The sequence below is a fragment of the Epinephelus lanceolatus genome, chromosome 1, assembly GCF_041903045.1.
Source record: "Epinephelus lanceolatus isolate andai-2023 chromosome 1, ASM4190304v1, whole genome shotgun sequence".
Taxonomy (NCBI): domain Eukaryota; kingdom Metazoa; phylum Chordata; class Actinopteri; order Perciformes; family Serranidae; genus Epinephelus; species Epinephelus lanceolatus.
In genome coordinates, this window is record NC_135734.1 from 46,419,870 (window position 1) to 46,437,830 (window position 17,961).

Below are 17,961 nucleotides of genomic sequence, written 5' to 3' on the forward strand. Positions count from 1 at the left end.
ACTTAAATAGTGACAGCTACGTCTATACTCTGAATCTGGGGTACCCCAGCACCCACCTGCCACTCAAAGAAGCCACACCCTTAATATGCATAACTTTAAATATGCGTAAATAACTTATAAAAGTTGCCTGATTGACGCTGATGTTAACACTTATATTTTCATCACTAATAAAATGCAGGGAATATGGTGTTTACCTAGAAATGATGTCCATGTGTTACTTTTTGCACTATAACCTCTGTTAAATTGGCAATAATAAGAAGAACTCTGGTACTGTGAACATACATGTGAATATCTTAATTCATATAGACTTTGCATGATTATTTTATTTCCCAGAGGTTTACTGCCTTTTTGCACATCATATTTTTGATTTATTTTGTGTTCAAATTGTTCATATGCTGCTTGTTCTACACAATTTCTGATAATAAAAGTATTTGAAAATAGTAAAATGTTCTTCCTTCAATTTATATCTTTGTAACGAGTGTTTGAACTATATTTAAGCCACCAAAAGCAGGTATTTTGGGGGTTTTTAAATTGAAAAATGTAAAAATTTAATCGGCCGATATATCAATTTTTTTATTTCATAATATTGGAATCGGTATTGGCACCCAAAAATCCATATCGGTCTGGCCCTACTTATAAACGGGTGATTTATAAAAATTCACTCCCCGTACAGTTGTCATGAAAAGAGAAATTGACTGCAGAGACCAAAATTATTTTTTGTACCAGGCTACATGTGTTTATGTTGGCTGTTATGTTCTGCATTTAACATGGCTGTCTATGAGGACTGATTCACTCTTGGAGTCGGCCTCAAGTGGCCATTAGAGGAACTACTCTTTTTAGGACTTCATTTTTCAGCACTGGGGACTGCTCCTGGACTATGAGACAGTGTTTTGTTTTTGCATTTTGTATTCACTACAGCTCTAATTCGCACCTCTGACTTGGCTCCAAAGCACCTGCAAACAAGGCTCATGGGTATTGTAGTATTTAGAGCCATCCACCATGTCTAACTGACAGAGAGATCATGATTTCTCAGAAACAATGTTAAGATAATTACAGGTGAGTAGCATAACATAAATCTAAAGGAGCATAATCATGATTTTATGTAGCAGAATCTTAAGTTACTACGTTGAGTCACACCACAGACATCGTTAAAAGAAGAATTTAAAATGGCAATACTTCTGGAACAACTGGCTCCTCCCACTTTGAAACACTCTATGTAATTTTAAAGACCACCTGCATCCTAAAGTTAACCCACAGCTACTTTGAGAATTAAGCGGTTTCATTTAGCCAAATCGACTGGGTAACAGCAGGTATATGAACCCTTTCAGATACACCCACTAACATAGAATGTACTGACACACCCATGTGCATGCACATCAGAAACATAGACAGTATACCACAGCCAGACAAACGTTAAGACAAACACATAATGACACACAAACTGCATTGTCTCATGTCCTTGCGTTATCTGTGCATGCTGGCCCTGCTGTGTAAGAATGCACGCGTGTGTGTGTGTGACTTGTTCCTTGTCTAATCAGCTCGGTTCTTATCTTCATTATCCTGATGAGTTCAGTCTCTATGTTTGCAGATGATACTGTTAACTTTGTTCATGTTCGTTGTGTCGTTAAAGGGCCAGTCTTCCCTACAAAGTCAAACAGCACTAACAGTTCAGCGTTCATGGTTGGTCGATACATTTGAAGGTGCTGTGTGGAGCGTTTAAACATCAGTTGTCAAAGTAGTTGTAATAGCCTGTTATAAATGAGACTGGTGGTGATGATTAGTAGCATCTCTTCCAAAACAGTGGTGCTGTTGATGCTTGGATTTTTGTCTTTTAATTACAGCTGGATTGCCTGTGACCCCTGCTGCTTTATGTAGCAAAGAGGGTGTAACTTGTGTTTTGATTTTGCTTGTTTACACTGGTGCGCTAAAATCTTAACATAAGCAACATAGGTGGGGCTAGCTATCCATCGAGTAGGAATGTGAACTGATAACTGTTGAAGCATTGATAATATTTGTGACTACTTATGCATGTCAGTCAATAGGTTAATTTTGCTTTTCTTCTTAGAGGTACTGGCACTATGCTTCACCACAACAAAGCTGATATTAATATTCATGTAACACTGGTTAGCTAGCCACCGCCACTCTGTATTATCAAAGATACTGGATTACTACAAGATGGCCCACCTATAATATACTCCCATTGTATGAAATAGTATACATTTCCGATCTCCTAAGTAGGCGTTGTCCCCCGTACCCCAATCAAAGATGATGGAGAACCACCAATCAAATACGAGTATATATATATATATATATATATATATATATATATATATTTCACGTCACTATATCACTGTTTAGACTAATCTGATGTTTGTAAAGTCTATAAACACAATGACTGAACAAACATTACTATTTCTGTATGTACGTTCTGTAATTAATAACATGGTTATCGTAGATTAGCTGGGCTAACCGTTAGCTGTTGGCCATTAGCGGCGTCTGTAATAACTCAGTAACACAATAAACGGTCTGTGAAAAAAATATTTTTTCCAGCGGATATCTTAGTTACGACATGATTGAGCTAGCAAAGCAGGTTTGTGTTGCTATGTGTGGTATTTATTCAGTTTTGGGAAATCACGATGTCTAGAAAGCATCAGTGGCTGCAGCTGACAGGGACAGCTAACAGCAGCAGCAAAGCTAACATCAGGACGTCATCTGTTAAAAGCCTCCCGTTGTCGGATACGACATAAAACTACTCCAGTTAACTCAATCATGTTGTAACTCAGACATCCGCTGGAAAAAAATATTTTTTTCATGGACCGTTTATTTTTAGTTTTGGAAAACGTCAGCAGCTCTGCAGTGAAAAGTGAAACTGCACTGTTTTCAGCACCAGAGAGGAGATATCTGTTGCCAGATCTCGCGAGAGTGTGTTGTTGAGAGAGAAACAGGTCTTGAACAAAGTAAATTTTCTCCTGATTTGTCCGTCTGAAATTTGTCATTTTGATGTCGGAATGTTCTGAAGATATGTGGCTTGTGATAAATGGGTCCAATATTTGCTTCCGTGACTTTGGGGCGAAAGAATCGGCCATAATCTGTAATCACGTTCATTTCTGCCACTGAAGTCAATGGACTCAGGACCTGCTGTTAGTCTCCCAAAGGGCGTGGTGGTCGCAAACCCCACATGACACTGATACAGGAAACTGACTCGCAGTGGACCGTCTTGGTTTATCCACCGTCTTTGGTATTATCCACTATCCAGCCAGCTAGCGTCACTGCTCAGCTGGTAATACTGTCCCAACCAGGATTGTAAATACACCTACCAGCCACCCAATAGATTACCATTGATTCTGTGGCTGGTGAGTGAAGCAAATCTGCCTCTGCACATAAGTAATGTATATTTCTCAAACAATCTTTGGTGTTACCTTTAGTTATAGTAAGTCAGCACTGTTCTAAAGTATTGAATATCTGTGTGAATTCTGATGTACACCAGCGGAAATAACAAACGGACCCTATATTACACGTTTGCCTGTTTACTGTAAAGATGAACCATGTTGGATTAATATGTTCCCATCAGCCTTTCATGTCTGCTACCATTTGTTTTCACCAGAAACTCACCAGCTTTATCTGTTTGTTGCTGAGGAATATTGCTTTAATCCTGTTTTGTGTCATAAAGCAATTATCCCCTGAACCTGCCCCTGTGGCTCACAGTGTAAAATACAGTGTTGAGGCTGTGACAGACTTGTTCATCATGTTTGTTTATAGCAATTATACTAATGTCTAAAAATTTATGTGGGACTAAATTTCTCATAAGTGCTTCACACAGCAGCTTTAACGGCAGAAATTGGTGTTACTAATGATTATTCTGAACCTTGACTCCAATCATGAGCTCTACTTCTAAAATGCATACAGTAGCTACTGCTGTTTGACTTTGTAGACCAGCAATGAGCCGAGGTGCTCTCAGACAACTGTGGTGGCAAACTGGGCAATGTAGATGGGCAACTCTCCCAGCAAAACCCAAAACAAGCAAACAAGGGGCAATAATCTCCTAAATGTTGCAAGAAAATGTTCTTCTGTTGGCAACACAGTTTTCTCCGGGGCATCTCCACAAGTGTGTTGCAGCAAAAGTTGCCTTTGCTAATAAATCCTTTAAAGATGCCATGTCTCGTCCGAGAGGAAAGCAACTCCTATCCTTCATTCTCTTTCCTCTAACTGGATCAAAATAAAGTTTGGCAGTTGTGATGACATCATCATCTTTACCTTGTAATGATGGCACAAATTTAATTTTTCCTTGTTTATATCACTGTTCAGATCTTATGATGTGCAAAGGTATCCAATATAGAAGTCCACCTTAATGCGACAAGTGAAAAAAGAGCTAAACTTGACTTTACCAGGAAATTAATTGAGTGAATTGCATTGGAGCAGCAGTATTTGACTCTTAGCAGCAATGTGGACTTCTATTATGGCTACATCTGTGTAGACCAAAGTCTGAAACAATTCCTTTATCAACCGTTGGTCCAGTCCTCTAGAAAGTGTCAACAGCCTTTCTTAAAACAAATAAAACCTGCAAACTGAGCGAGGCAGTTACACTTTAAATTTCCTAAAATCACTTACAATATTATGTAATAAGGCAGATCCCTCCCGCACTAGAAACCTCTATAAACCTGTGGCCTGGCATTACAAACAGCTGAAATTACCTCACCCAAATTGCAGGTTTTTATTCATTTGTTTTAAGTAAAAACAATATTTAAAGAGTCAGAATCGGTAATGGCTGGTTAAAGTGCCAAGTAAGTGGTTGTTTATGTTGGAGCAACACTGCGAGGACTCCGAGCCAGCTTTCAGGAGAGTGTCTCTGGTGGTTTCTCTGCACTGAGCCAGTGCTTCCATGGAGAAATATACGATACGACAGCAGTTCAACCCGGTGTGAATGGGAGGGGGTGACTGTGTGAGCATGCAAGTGTGTGTTTCTGTGTGTGTGTGTGTGTGTGTGTGTGTGTGTGTGTGTGTGTTCCTGAAGGAGTCTCTGTGTTTAAGTAGAATTATTGCAAGCCGGTGGAGTGTGTGTGTTTGGGCCAGTTCCTGTAGATACAACTTTGCACTTCATCACCAGTTTGAGTATATCTCCTGCCTGAGTGTGACAGAGTGAATACATGTGTGTGTATGTCCAGAGATTCATCTGTCTGTCTTTTCGTTTGTGTGTGTGTGTGTGTGTGTGTGTGTTACAGGTCTAGCGGGTGGTCTAAAGTGTTGTTATTGTCCTCTGCGTCCTCGTCGTTTGCCAGCGGGTTGCGACTGATGACCAATTCCAGTCTGTCCCCAGCCTCTGTGATCAGAGGTACCGCCAGGCAGCAGTCAAAGTCCCTCGTCCTCACGTGGTTCACCTGGACAAAGACGGAGAGAGGCTGCTCAGGAAAATGGTACTGCTGGTGGTTAACTGTCAAAGATCGAGACAAACTATTCCTTAACGGTTCTGTATGCGACATTTGGAGCATCAATACAGCAGCAAACCACTATTTGCTTTTAGGGGTGTGCCATAACATCTTGTTCATGATAATACTGGTATCATTTTTAATATCATAGGAAAAATTCATATTGTGATGCTCACAATATTTTGACTTGTTGACATGTTGATGTCATACTGTTACCCACGGCAACAACAAGCGTGGCTGAAAGCAAAATTATTATAGACTTTGCGGTGGTTCCAAAAAGAGGAGCAGCTTCAGTAGTGTGGAATAAACTGTGGCGTCCTGAATGTTTTATGAACAGCCCCGGACTTCTCAGACTCTTTTAGTGACTTACTGCTCAGAGGGAACTCAGTCAGCGGCTCCTCTGGCAGCAGCACAGTGTCTCTCCCTCTCCTCTCCTCTCTCTCTGTGCGCACACTGGAGTCCGTGTCGTCAAGTGATTTTGTCATAAACCTTTGGTAATGTAAACCTACGTGACACTCACGGCTCGACAAAACTGAATACATACACGTATTCAGTACACGATTCAGTACAGCACTATATAAAGTGGGTGGTATAGATTTATGATGGTATAGGTACAGCCAGTAGATGGCACTAGAGAGCAGAGTCAAAAGTTTCACTCAACAACAAACGAGGCGACAGTGGAGGAGGTTGTAATATTGTACCTCAAAATGGAGGCAGTGTTGGCTATTATATGCACGGACAATTATTTTAGCTACTTTCGCTATGTATGTTATATATCACCAGTATGTTTAATTCTGCTAATATTTACATTTCTTTGTCGTCTCCTATGGTCATATCTCGCTTGAACTGCGCTTTCTTGCCTCCACAATCTCTGATGGTGCTGTTCCATTTCATGTGTATCCGTAAGCTTTCAGGAAACGTGCACAAGTACGAACGAAATTTACTCAGCCCATGGACAGAAGGCTCCATCTGTCTTCATCTCTTTATCTAACGTTGAGCATAAATGAGCTCTTAGCCGTGAATATCCTTTTATCCTAAAATATGACAATGGACATTCCAAGCTTCATTGGAAAACCTCAATAGATGCTTTGGATGTAAAAAACGACATTCGGGACAGCCCTATTTTTAAGCCATAAACCTTGTCCCGCTGCCTTGTCATAACCTTGGGCCTTTATGTGTACAAGGGTTTGAAGTTTGACACTGTTGCACAGGTACGGATTTTAACACCCTCAAACATTCAACAGATTTCCTTTTCATTACCTGTAGGATCCTGTCGTAGGGTTTGAGCCCGGCTCTGTCAGCTGGCCCGTCAGGTCTGATCATGTTGACGTAAACTCCTTTCTCCAAGAAGCCATCTGACACACTGAAGCCAAAGTCATCGATCTCTGGGTCCTTTATCACCGTCACCTACAGAAGACAGCACAAGGATGTGAGGTTGCTGTGGTGACATTGAATCTTTTTTCTCAGTTTAGTGTAAACCAAGTTGAAATGTGAATGTGAAGGCAGCAGCTGTCAGCAGAGGTTGTCCTGAAGGGCCCTGACACAACAAACTAAACACAAAAAGTTTGCACTATCTGATAGAGTTTCACATCACAATGTAATGTTTTCTGATAAAAGCTGCACTTGAGGCAACGTGCATGACCAGTCAATCAGCAGCGTAAAAGGAAATGACTGGTCAGTCGTCTGTGCTCCTATTCCGCACAAAATAAATGAGCCAACCATTCTTGAGTCAGTTTGCCTCTGATTGAACAGTCCGTAGGTCCCCAAGTGGTCTCTGGGAAAATTCCAGGGGTCAAAAGAAAATGGGAAAGAGTTTATTTTCACATATTTAATTCCCTAGAGAAGAGAGCCTGGTCTTAATCATATTTAACATTTAAAATCTTTTCAGCTGGAGATCCCTGAAGTAAGATCTTAACAAATGGGGGTCCGTGACCTAACGTGTATTGATTTAGGGGTCCATGACACGATAAAGGTTGAGAACCACTGCACTAGTGGTGGGGGAAGTAATCGATTCTTAGATGCATCACAATAAACACAAGAACGACAAGAATCGGCATTGATTCACAAATGTCAATAACCAGTTATTTATTTATTAATAGCAGGAGGTTGATGGAAATATAGAGGCAGAACTCAGCCACAGGCCACAGGCAGGAGACATTAAGGTGCTTTCAAATTAATTAATTAATGTAGTTAACTTTTAAAATATAAAGGCTGTGGACCATCTACTGTTCAATTTTACATAGCAATTCCATACTATCTTTGGTGAAATATTACAGTATGCAATCACTGGACACTATGATGGACTATATTGCTGTCATTGTTCATTTTAGTCAAACCATACAGTTTGAAAACGAGGCGCGGCTCCAACTAGAAAACAATGTTTTGATGCATTGGATGTGCTGAATGTGCATATTAAGGCAGTACAGGAGGAGGTGCACATTAATAATCCTCCAGGACTGTAACATGCTCATGTTTATCACAAACAATGTGTCATTTGACTGCGGTTGGGTCTGAATGAGGTTGGAAGACGTTCTCACCACAAACGAACCAAAACGATTTTTGTGACACAGCAAGTCTTTGAGTTCTTAAAAATAGGACAAAACTGTGCAGACAAAAAAATCCTCCAGCCCATTAAAAATGAATTGAGGGGTTTCTGTATTGTTTTCTTGAAGGAGGACAACAGGGACTGGTGTAATGGCACAATGAGATTCTACTGTACAGTATTCACCCTGCTGCATGTTTCACTGAAGCATAATTAAAAGCAGGATAAATGCTCGAGAGGCGACCGCTGCTTAATACAGTACAACTGCAGGATAAATGCGAGGAGGGTTTATAATTGGTAATGCAGACCAGATGTTTTGCTGAGAACTGTGGGTTAACAAAAATGATGACATAACATGATGTATGAATACTTTATGGTTTTTTAATGAGACACCATTTAGAGGCTGTAACATCTTGGCTGATGGCCAGCGAGTCCATCAGTAAAACAGATTTTAATGTATCTTCTCCCTGTGGAAAACAAATGTATTTCTCATTCCCTGAGCTGCTCACATTTGAACAAACCCTTGTATAAAGTCGTAATTGTAAATCCATAGGAGGACGAGGACGCGTAGCAGCACAACTGCTGCCGGGGGGGGGGGGGGGGGGGGGTTTGCTATACTGTATGTTCTGTATTACATAATATCCTGCACTGTAAAAATGTACTGACTTTCTCAAACTCTTAAAAATGTCATTGTTACGTGAGCTGTATTAAAGTTAATCAATCTAAAATTTGTGCAAATGGGCCTGTTCCCACAGTAGGAAAAGGAAACAAAACAACTAATGATGGCTGAAATTTATTGAGGTGCTTTGGTGTCAGGTTCTGTGGCACTGTGGCACCCTGTCACGGCTTACTGGGACACTTGAGTAGAAACTTAGGGCACATTCACACCAGGATAGTCCGGGGGATTCAGTTCGATCGGGCAGGGAATGGCAAAAAATTTCACACCTTCATTTGGTTCGGTTCACTTTCACACTGCACTTTTTAAAGTGGACCAAACCGCCTGGTCACGCAGAACAGCTGCTCGTTTGGGGGCGGTATTGCCCGAAACAACAACAGACCAGGAAGAAAAAAAGCATGAGGAAGAAGAAAACCTGGCTCATCGATTGGCCAGGAACAAAAATGGAAATCCATCCTCTTTAAAAACCTCATTGTTCTTGTGGGTAGCCACAAGCGCCTGCACCTCCTCACTACTCGTCTGCCCACGAGACATTTTCTTTTTTTACCTCTAATTCTTTCAGTTCGCACTGCTTGTTTTGTTTCTTTTCTACCCAAAATGCACTGCACTCTCTGTCACTTCCTCTCTTTGGTTCACTGGATAGTCTGCATTTCCCACTGTAAGCGAACCACACCAGTGTTCATTTGCAAGACCCCCAGTTTTCAAGTGGACCAGGGTTCGCTCGTTTGGTCCGTGCCAGAGTTCGAATGAGCGTTCACACCACTCCAAATGAACCGAACTATCCATGGAAGCGGACCAGGGTTCGTTTAAAGCGGACCAAACAGCGCCAGTGTGAGTGCGTCCTTAATGTTATTTCCTACTATGACAAGTCAAAATGTCTGTTGTGAAAAAGGCTTATTAAGATGAAAACTCCCAACACAAAATGACTTAGTTCATTCAGTGGCATTTTTTTGTGTCAACAGATACAAGATACAGATAAATGTGGAAAAATGTGAGAGCTGGAGGTGAGTGATCTGTCTCAGAGCAGATGGTTTGAAGTTAAAGTAACACTGAAATGATGATATCGAGCTTCATACCTAACTCTCAACAAGATGGCATTAAGCATATTCCCCAAAAGGCAGAACTATTCCTTTAAACAGAGCATGAGACGCTGCACTGACACCTGGATGAACTAGATATTCTCGCTAACAGCACGTCGCACCTTTTTTTTTTTCCTGTTGATTTCCGTTTTCCTCTTCCCCAGTAATCCAATGTGCGCCCAACCCTTTACTGAACTTATTTTCCCACTAAACTTTGAGTCAAAATGGCTTTGCTTTACATTTGTTCTTGTCCCGCAGTATTTACACAACACTCAAGCCCTCACTTTACTTAATCCTACCAACATATAATCCAGGTCCTGACGGAGTCTTCAGACGGAGGTTTGAACTCACTTTGTGCAGCTCCAAAGGCGTCGGGGACAGAATCCCCTGCATCTCCTCTTTGATCCGACGAGATTCCCACGTCCTCTCTGACACTCTCAATGTGGCCTTGGCCTTGGGCTCGTGGTGCAGGAGAGGGGACTGGTTGTCTTGGTGGATGTGGGCCCCCTGGTGCAGGTGGGCCTCATGGTTGAAATGGGCCTCCTGGAGCAGGTGGGGGTCTGGGTGGAATGTAACAGTTAGTTTTTAAATACAATTAAAAGGCATTTAGTGAATATTACTGTACACAGCAACACGTTTGAACATAAGAGACATTGTACTAGACTCTTTTCTCTTTTTGTCAGTCCTATATCATGAGCTGAGGGACACAACTTCCTTTGGCTCTGTCGCATCTATTGATAAATTACCTTGGTGGAGTTGAGCCTCTTCATGCAGGTGGGCCTCCTCATGCAGATGGGCACCCTGGTGGAGGTGTGTACCCTGATGCAGCAGGTTTCCCTGGTGCAGGAGAGAGTTTCTCCTCAGCGGGCTCATCCTGCTGTGGCTCAGTATGGGCTCAGCTGGAGGCTTGTTGACACCGTCTACACCCAGACTGATGGCTGTTCCTGTCATGATGGATGCCTGCACAGACCAAAACAACCACACACACACACACACACACACTCTTCAACTCTTGCAAAGACCTTTAACGTGAATGAGACTGATGGTAAAACAGCCAGTAAAGCCTACGTCATGGTCTTGCGATATTTTGCCAGTGGCTTAGTGTGTTTATGGTTTTCTGTTAATGTTTTTGGTACTGTGATGTCACTACTGTGCACATAAAGCTGGATTTATAATAGCGCTTTAAGGGCTTAAGCTGTTGCTACTGAGCCTACGCACATAGCTGCTACGTAGTGTTCTGGGAAAATGCAAAACAGATATATATATATATATAGTATAGGTATGTGTAAAGCCTACTATCACTCTATATCACAAAGTAAATGAAAAACTATACACAGTCATCATGGGGAATATCATCAAAGCTACAGCCTAATCATGTACAATAGATCTATTTAATGTTGTGGGTGTTACCAGCTGGTAAAGTCCAGTGTTTAGTTATTTAACAAAGCCTATAGCAGGACTGCCAACTCCTTGCATCAAGTATAAGCCCAGTTTAAAGGGTAACTTCAGGATTTTTCAACCTATGTCCTCATGTTCTTGTGTTGATGTGACTAATAGAGGCAACCATTTTTGAAACTGGTCCACTATTGAACGAGAGCGCTGCAGCCGGCAGCTGTGAAACAGACTGCAATGTAAACACTCAGGGCATTTGTGCACCCTCACACACACACACAAACACACACACACACACACTACCCACGCTGTTTTGATACGCTGGTTGAAAATCAGAGAAGTTAGGAGTGGATGCTCACACGCAAACTGACCTCGATCTCTCTGAGTAGTTCTGACTGGCCGCAGGTCTCCAGATCCTCAAGCGCCTGACACCAGAAACTGTCATCTGGATCCAACAGAATACCGTCTGGTTGTTGGCCAACAAATCTGTCAAACACACAAACACGTGACATTAAATGGAGCTGCTTTGGTAACAAGACAAACCTACATGTTCCAACACTATTTGGATTGAATCTTGGTCATGACTTAATATATTATGTAGACTGGGCTTTTCCTCTATAACATGAGCCTTGTATGTACCCTACAACAGCAACCAAGAGTCATTGTCATGTGAACAAATGTGTCTGCACATCAGGGCGGGATTCGATGGGGCATCAGCATCATCAACAAAGCCGCTGTGAAGACAGAGCGGTGTCAATGCAGGGCAAGGCCATTCGTTCTGGTTAAATCCAACATGAGTAATCTTTTAACACCGAGTGTCCTTGACTGACAAGATTAATTCACTTTCACTGTGCAGCTGATTTATTTCTCGCTTCATCCTTCCTCTCCATCTCTCCGCCCCCATTAGCGTTATATAACCCCAGTGAATGTTGCTATCCTCACAGGGCTTAACCTCCTGACTCATCACTATACACACACAGACACAAACACACAGATACTACTCAGTCAGTCTCACTGGCTTCATGACTCAACCTCCACACTGAAATCTCCACTTCAACACAAACGCCTGGTGCTGATACAGGCACGTGGACCAGAGAATCAAATACATCACTCTGTTTCAGAGCTAAAACATCAGCTTGGATTATTAAAATGAGACAGAGTTAGGAACATATGCAGACAGTCAATCAGTTAGAGTGATAAGAAAATTTTGTTCACCATAAAACTTCAATTAGTAGCCTGGGCTATTATTTGCCACTGAAACCAACAGGCCTGCATTTGGGACAGGCATTTAATTAATTTCACACAAAACTGTTGCTCAACAAAGATTGGGAAATACAATCAAATTGTTTTTATTAAACCAGTATGAATTTTACACCATTTTATCCTGTTAAAACAATACTCACAACTTGGATTAATTTTTATGAAAAACGCTTTTGATTCTTTTGATCTGAGGACTCTTACGACTCAAGCCTAGTTCACATTACACGATTTTCACCGCCACCACCCATTTTGACGTCGCAGAGGATCTTGAGAGCCACCTTGGGTCGAAGGTGAATCGGCAGATAGTCTGCCACGACGACTCCTCATGTGTGAACAAGCCTACGAGCAAGTCGCCCCCTTGTCTGTGACTGGGACTGGATATCTGGCATGCTAGAAAACTGGAGAAGTGTGACACGACTGACAAAGAGCATCAGCCAATGAGAGGCGGGATATGTCCCACGTCAGCACTCAGGAGGACGGAAGAAATGTGAGGACAAGCTGCAGGGTTGCCAGTTGCCAGGTCCGGTTATTAGCCGCGACTTTGGGCTTGTTTCTAAAGTGGAGTTGCTTATTTGGGCTTGCTTTCTAAACGTCACCTTCCTCTATATATATCTGTCTAATAAGTTATTTAAACGCATGATAGTTGCTTCTTTTGGGCTTGTTTCCACAGCCCTGGTTGCTTGTTTCTCTCCCAAGATCTGGCAACACTGACAAGCCGGCCAGCAAGCAACAACAACAATGGCGGCGTCCACAGAATCACAGGGAGCGCGTTGTGTTTGGACCCAGGATAATAAAGAATATCCATGCCTTTACGATGTGTTGTCTCAAAGTTTGGTGACGTCACCGCGTTATCTGGGGCTCTGTCGGTGAGGGCTCGGTGGAGAAATCTTGTGGTGTGCACACACAGGTCGTAACGCAGTTGGCGACACTCCCGCTGACAGAAACACACGTTGCCAGGTATGAACACTCAAAAGATTGCGAGTCTCTGTGACGCAAAATCAGGGTGAAAATCGTGTAATGTGAACTAGGTTTAAAAGAACATGAATAACTTACAGTAGGTAGTAACTTAGGTTTGAGGTAGCCAGCACCCGGTTTAATACATCTGAAGAACTTCTATAAAAAAAATGAACTGCTTGGCAACCAGACCAGGTGTCTAATTGAGACAGGCCTTTATTTGTCGAAATGTGTAGCCACACTGGGCTGGTAAAAGGGACTGGGAGATCGATTGGGATTAGGCTTTTAATTTAAGTTGTATGTTTATAACTATATACAGTGAGTTATTCCAGCGTACTTAGAGAAAAATAAAATCTAATCTAATATTAGAATAGGGTCTAAAATCAACACCTAAAATAATGGAAACCTTTGTTTCACTGTAACTGAATGGATCCCAGATTTAACACTGTACAGCAGACATTCAGAAACAGTCAGCAAAAATATAAATGATCTTTGATCTGAGTTAAAAGATAAAATTAAGTTAAGTCCTACCCAGGTGGTTTGTCCCAGTCATCCTCACTGAAGCCTCCGTCACTGAACGGATAGTTCTTCCGGCGTCCCGGTGGAGGTGTGTTGCTGCGCTGCTGCTTGGCACTACGCCACTCATGAGGGTGGAGGGCGATACCAGCTGCCTGGTGGCTGTACGTACCTGCAGGAGGAGTGGAGGAACTAGATAAAGACCTCATTTCTTCACAATAAGAAAAGCTACTTGAGTTTGCAATTGCCATCAAACTACACAGTCTACATGTGTTGATATACAGCTTACCCTGGCTGCCATAGCCAGCGTCCAGCCCTGAGCCATCCCATGACTCCATGGCAGAGTCGACGCTGGGAATGGTTGTGGAGTAGAGCTCTGACAGTTTGTTGGTCTGTTGGCTGTCCGTCAAATCGTCCTCCTCAGGGTCACTGAGCTCATTCTCTGTTGTGTCCTCTGCCTCTGCTGCCTTCCTCTCCTCTACATCTTGGCGAGGAGAAGAAGAGGAATTAGGTTTGTCCGATAAAGAGATCATCAAAGGACAAAGAAATCCGGAGACAAGGCCTGTTTTCAGACAGGTTGATTGCAAGTCACCACAAGGAGGCAAAGGTTACTTGACTGTCCCATTGACTTAACAGACTACGAGCATCTAGGAGAAGTCTTAATGAAGGGAGTCTATAAGAAATGGCAGGATCAAGAGTGCGTACTAAAAGGCTGATTCCGAAAACAACTTCAGGTCTGAAGCTTGGTAAAAGCTACAAAGACAAAGAACCAAGAACACAGAAATGAACAAAATAAGACAATAACATTTTGTTTCATTACAACCATGTTGATCATTGTTTCCATTACCAGTTTCCATACTTACTGTCGAGCTGTTTTTTGATCTTGAGGGTGACCGTCTCTCCAGCCATCTGCAGCAGGTGGATAGCTTCACTCAGGGGCTTCCCTTTTAAACTGACGCTGTTGATAGCCAGGATCCGATCACCTACATGAATTGCCCCTGTCCTGGACACACATGAAAACAAATTCACGCACACATAGTAGGTGAGAGGACATACACAGTCACAGGAGGTAATTTTCAATTCAGCACAATGCACACACAGGAAAATATTACCAGGGCACATCAGGTAAAGATATTGAACATTTCTGCAAACCATGGATATGTTAGAATTATATGTTAGTATGTGGCGGATACCAGCAGTGTAATGTAACAAAGTAATTATACTACATTACAGTACTTAAGTATGTTTTGGGGGGGGTTTGCACTTTACTCAAGTTTTCATATTACTGTCAACTTTCACTTTCATCCACAACATTTCCTAAAACATGTACACTTTTACTCCAAAAAATAAAGGAAGGGTGGAAGGGACAGACGAGTGAAGAAATTGGAAGGAAGGAAAACTGGATTTTGTTCTTTAAATCCTTTAAGATGTGAAAAAGACCTCATTTTTCATCAAGTGTAATAGGCTCCACTACTAAGATGGTGTGTTCAGAAGAAATGAACTTAAAGATTCTCAGAATACCTTTTACTTTTACTTTCAATACTTGAGTCCATTTAATATCATAAAATTACTTTTGATACTTAAGTACAGTAAATACCAGATACTTTAAGACTTTTACTCAAATAATATTCAAATAGGTGACTTTAACTTCTACGAAAGTCCTTTTCTGGTAAAATATGTGTAATTTCATCACTGGCGGACACACTGAAACTTTATTTTTCAACAACGCTGTAGTTAATGTGTGGTTAGGTTTAAACACAAAAACTACTTGGTTATGGTTAGGAAAAGATCATGTCTTGATTTGAAAAAAGGGCTTTACGTGGCACCACCTCAGTAGGAAATGTCTTGCAGCAATGTCTTGGTAAGAAACAACCGCTTTCCATGGCACTATCCCTGGAGGGAAACCAGCAATGGATTACTGAAAACCACCCAGGTTTGGTGGCTATAAGTCGCTTCTGTTGTTTGAAAGGGGTGGCACGATGGTGTAGTGGTTAGCACTGTCACCTCACAGCAAGAGGGTTTCTGGTTTGAACGATGGGGGAGCCCTTCTGCGTGGAGTCTGCACGTTCTCCCTGTGACAGTGTGGGTTTTCCCGGGTACTCCGGCTTCCACCAATAGTCAAAAAACATGCAGGTTAGGTTAGATGGTGACTCTAAATGGTGTGAATGTGAGCGTGAATGGTTGTCTGGCGACCGGTCCATGGTGTACCCCGCCTCTTATCCAATGTCAGCTGGGATAGGCTCCAGCCCCCCAAACAACATTTTCTTCTTTCGACTGGGCTGAATAATTAACATTAGTTGTCTAAAGGTGTGGACACACCAAACCGACATCAAAGAACGAAAAGAGACGAAAGCCAACTGTTGCGTCGTCTACGTCATCTAGGTCGCCCTGTGTCAGTTGCATTTGAACACACTACACGGACTACATCCAACGGCCAAGTGGCACGTAGGTTCTGCGCCTGCGTGAGAGAGAGTGGAGTGACAGAGTGGTACATCCTGTCAGCCGAGGTGTTTCCTATCTGTGCAGCTGAGCACCGCAGCACCTCCACGGACTGTTACATCCAGACGGTCCCGGTGTTTCCTCCGCAGGCTCCACTTCACTCAGCTTCACTCAGCTTAACCTGAATAACAAACCAGGGCTCGGTTCTCTGGTTGGATCCAAACGGTGAGCTGGGGCTAGCTGGGAAGCTAGCAGAGGTTAACTGGCTGTGCTTCCCTCCGGTTATGCTCCCAGCTAACTCCGGTTTGTTATTCAGGTTAAAGTGGGAGAGGTAGTGGATCTGTCGGGCAGCTGAGTGAAGTGGAGCCTGAGGAGGAAGCCCCGGTTTCACTACAGGCAGATTCACTCGCTACAGGGGCGAGGAAATAAAACCTGAACAGCCAATCAGAGTGATCTCTTTCACCGACTAGCTCCGCCGCCGATTCAACATGCTCAGTCGGTCAAAAAGCCGCCGCCGACGAAGGGCCGACAGTGCGGGACATACTGCAAAAACTAGGGCGACAGACGCTCACCGACAGCCCGACTTTGGTCGACGGCCGACCGTCGGCTTGGTGTGTCAGGGCCTTTAAACCAGTTTGTCAGCTGTAAAAATACACAATGACATCAATAGTACATAAATAATACATTTCAGTCCAGCTAGGTTCATGCTGCTGGATGATTTTGTATGAACTGACCCTTGGAGATTTCTCTAAAATGTTTTGAATAATGAAACAAGACCACAATCTATCACTTACCTTTTTATATCTCCACCAAAACACCTGCAAATGCAAATTAGCTGTACACAAATATAATTTGTAGGGCACAGCGTTAGCTATAAGCCACATGCCGAAACATTGGGCCTCTGCCCCGCAGTGACACTGTCATTGTTTACAGATCAGATTTGGGTTCAGGAATTTAATTTAAAAGGTATTACTGTTCAAACAAAATTTATGTAAACAACCACATGACAAGTTTCAGGTCACAACAAGGTGACTCTGGCTGAATCACACATTTAATCCCACTATCACCGGCTACTGTGTGAAACCTGGTGTAAAATATAAAGCAGTCCTTTATCTTGCAGCCTACTTTGATTGAGATGTAATTCGTTTTGAACCCTTATCTCACAAACACTCACCCAGGAGCCCACATATTACACGTATATACTTTAAACTTGTGCATGAATGACTGAAGCCAGAGGAGTGGTTGTTTTTAAGAGAGGAGGTTTTCTGGATTTTCTATCTTAAGCTTTTATTTACAAGGCGCTCAAAGACGAAGTGGGTCGAGGTGAACATTTCAGAAGCAGAGATGTTGATATCAGCTGTATTCCTGCACTTTCTTCTGTGTCAAGCTGAGCCAAGTTTATTTATAGAGTGCTTTTAGCCAACAGGTCTGAGGCAAAGTGCTTTATCGACAACAGTTTAGGACAGGAAATAGGGCAATTACATCACAAACTCCAAGAAATGGGGTCACAGTGTGTGTGTGTGTGTGTAGCTGTGGCAGGGCGAGCAGTAAGCTGCCTCCCTGGGTGTGTTTCGGTGCACTGAGCCAGTTATAAAAACTGACATTTTATTTTGAAATAACTGTTGTGCTGTGGGACGGGCCGTAAGCTGAATTCACCAGTGGATGATTCTGACTCAGGGA

General features: G+C 42.5%; 1 protein-coding gene across 12 annotated transcripts in view; it reads right to left on the bottom strand.

Annotated features, from left to right (window-relative positions):
• Positions 1 to 5,048: 5,048 nt before the first annotated feature.
• grip2b (glutamate receptor interacting protein 2b) overlaps positions 5,049 to 17,961 on the bottom strand; it is a 444,861-nt gene continuing 431,948 nt past the window's right edge. For all 12 annotated transcript variants that reach the window (XM_033627121.2, XM_078171386.1, XM_033627119.2 and 9 more), the window contains exons 18-25: positions 14,706 to 14,845; positions 14,132 to 14,326; positions 13,858 to 14,014; positions 11,484 to 11,598; positions 10,467 to 10,680; positions 10,072 to 10,280; positions 6,684 to 6,830; positions 5,049 to 5,375 (exon numbers count right to left, since the gene is read on the bottom strand). In XM_033627121.2, coding sequence (XP_033483012.2) covers positions 5,214 to 5,375; positions 6,684 to 6,830; positions 10,072 to 10,280; positions 10,467 to 10,680; positions 11,484 to 11,598; positions 13,858 to 14,014; positions 14,132 to 14,326; positions 14,706 to 14,845 — 1,339 coding nt within the window. In that variant the 3' untranslated portion in view covers positions 5,049 to 5,213. The remainder of the gene's footprint in view (positions 5,376 to 6,683; positions 6,831 to 10,071; positions 10,281 to 10,466; positions 10,681 to 11,483; positions 11,599 to 13,857; positions 14,015 to 14,131; positions 14,327 to 14,705; positions 14,846 to 17,961) is intronic.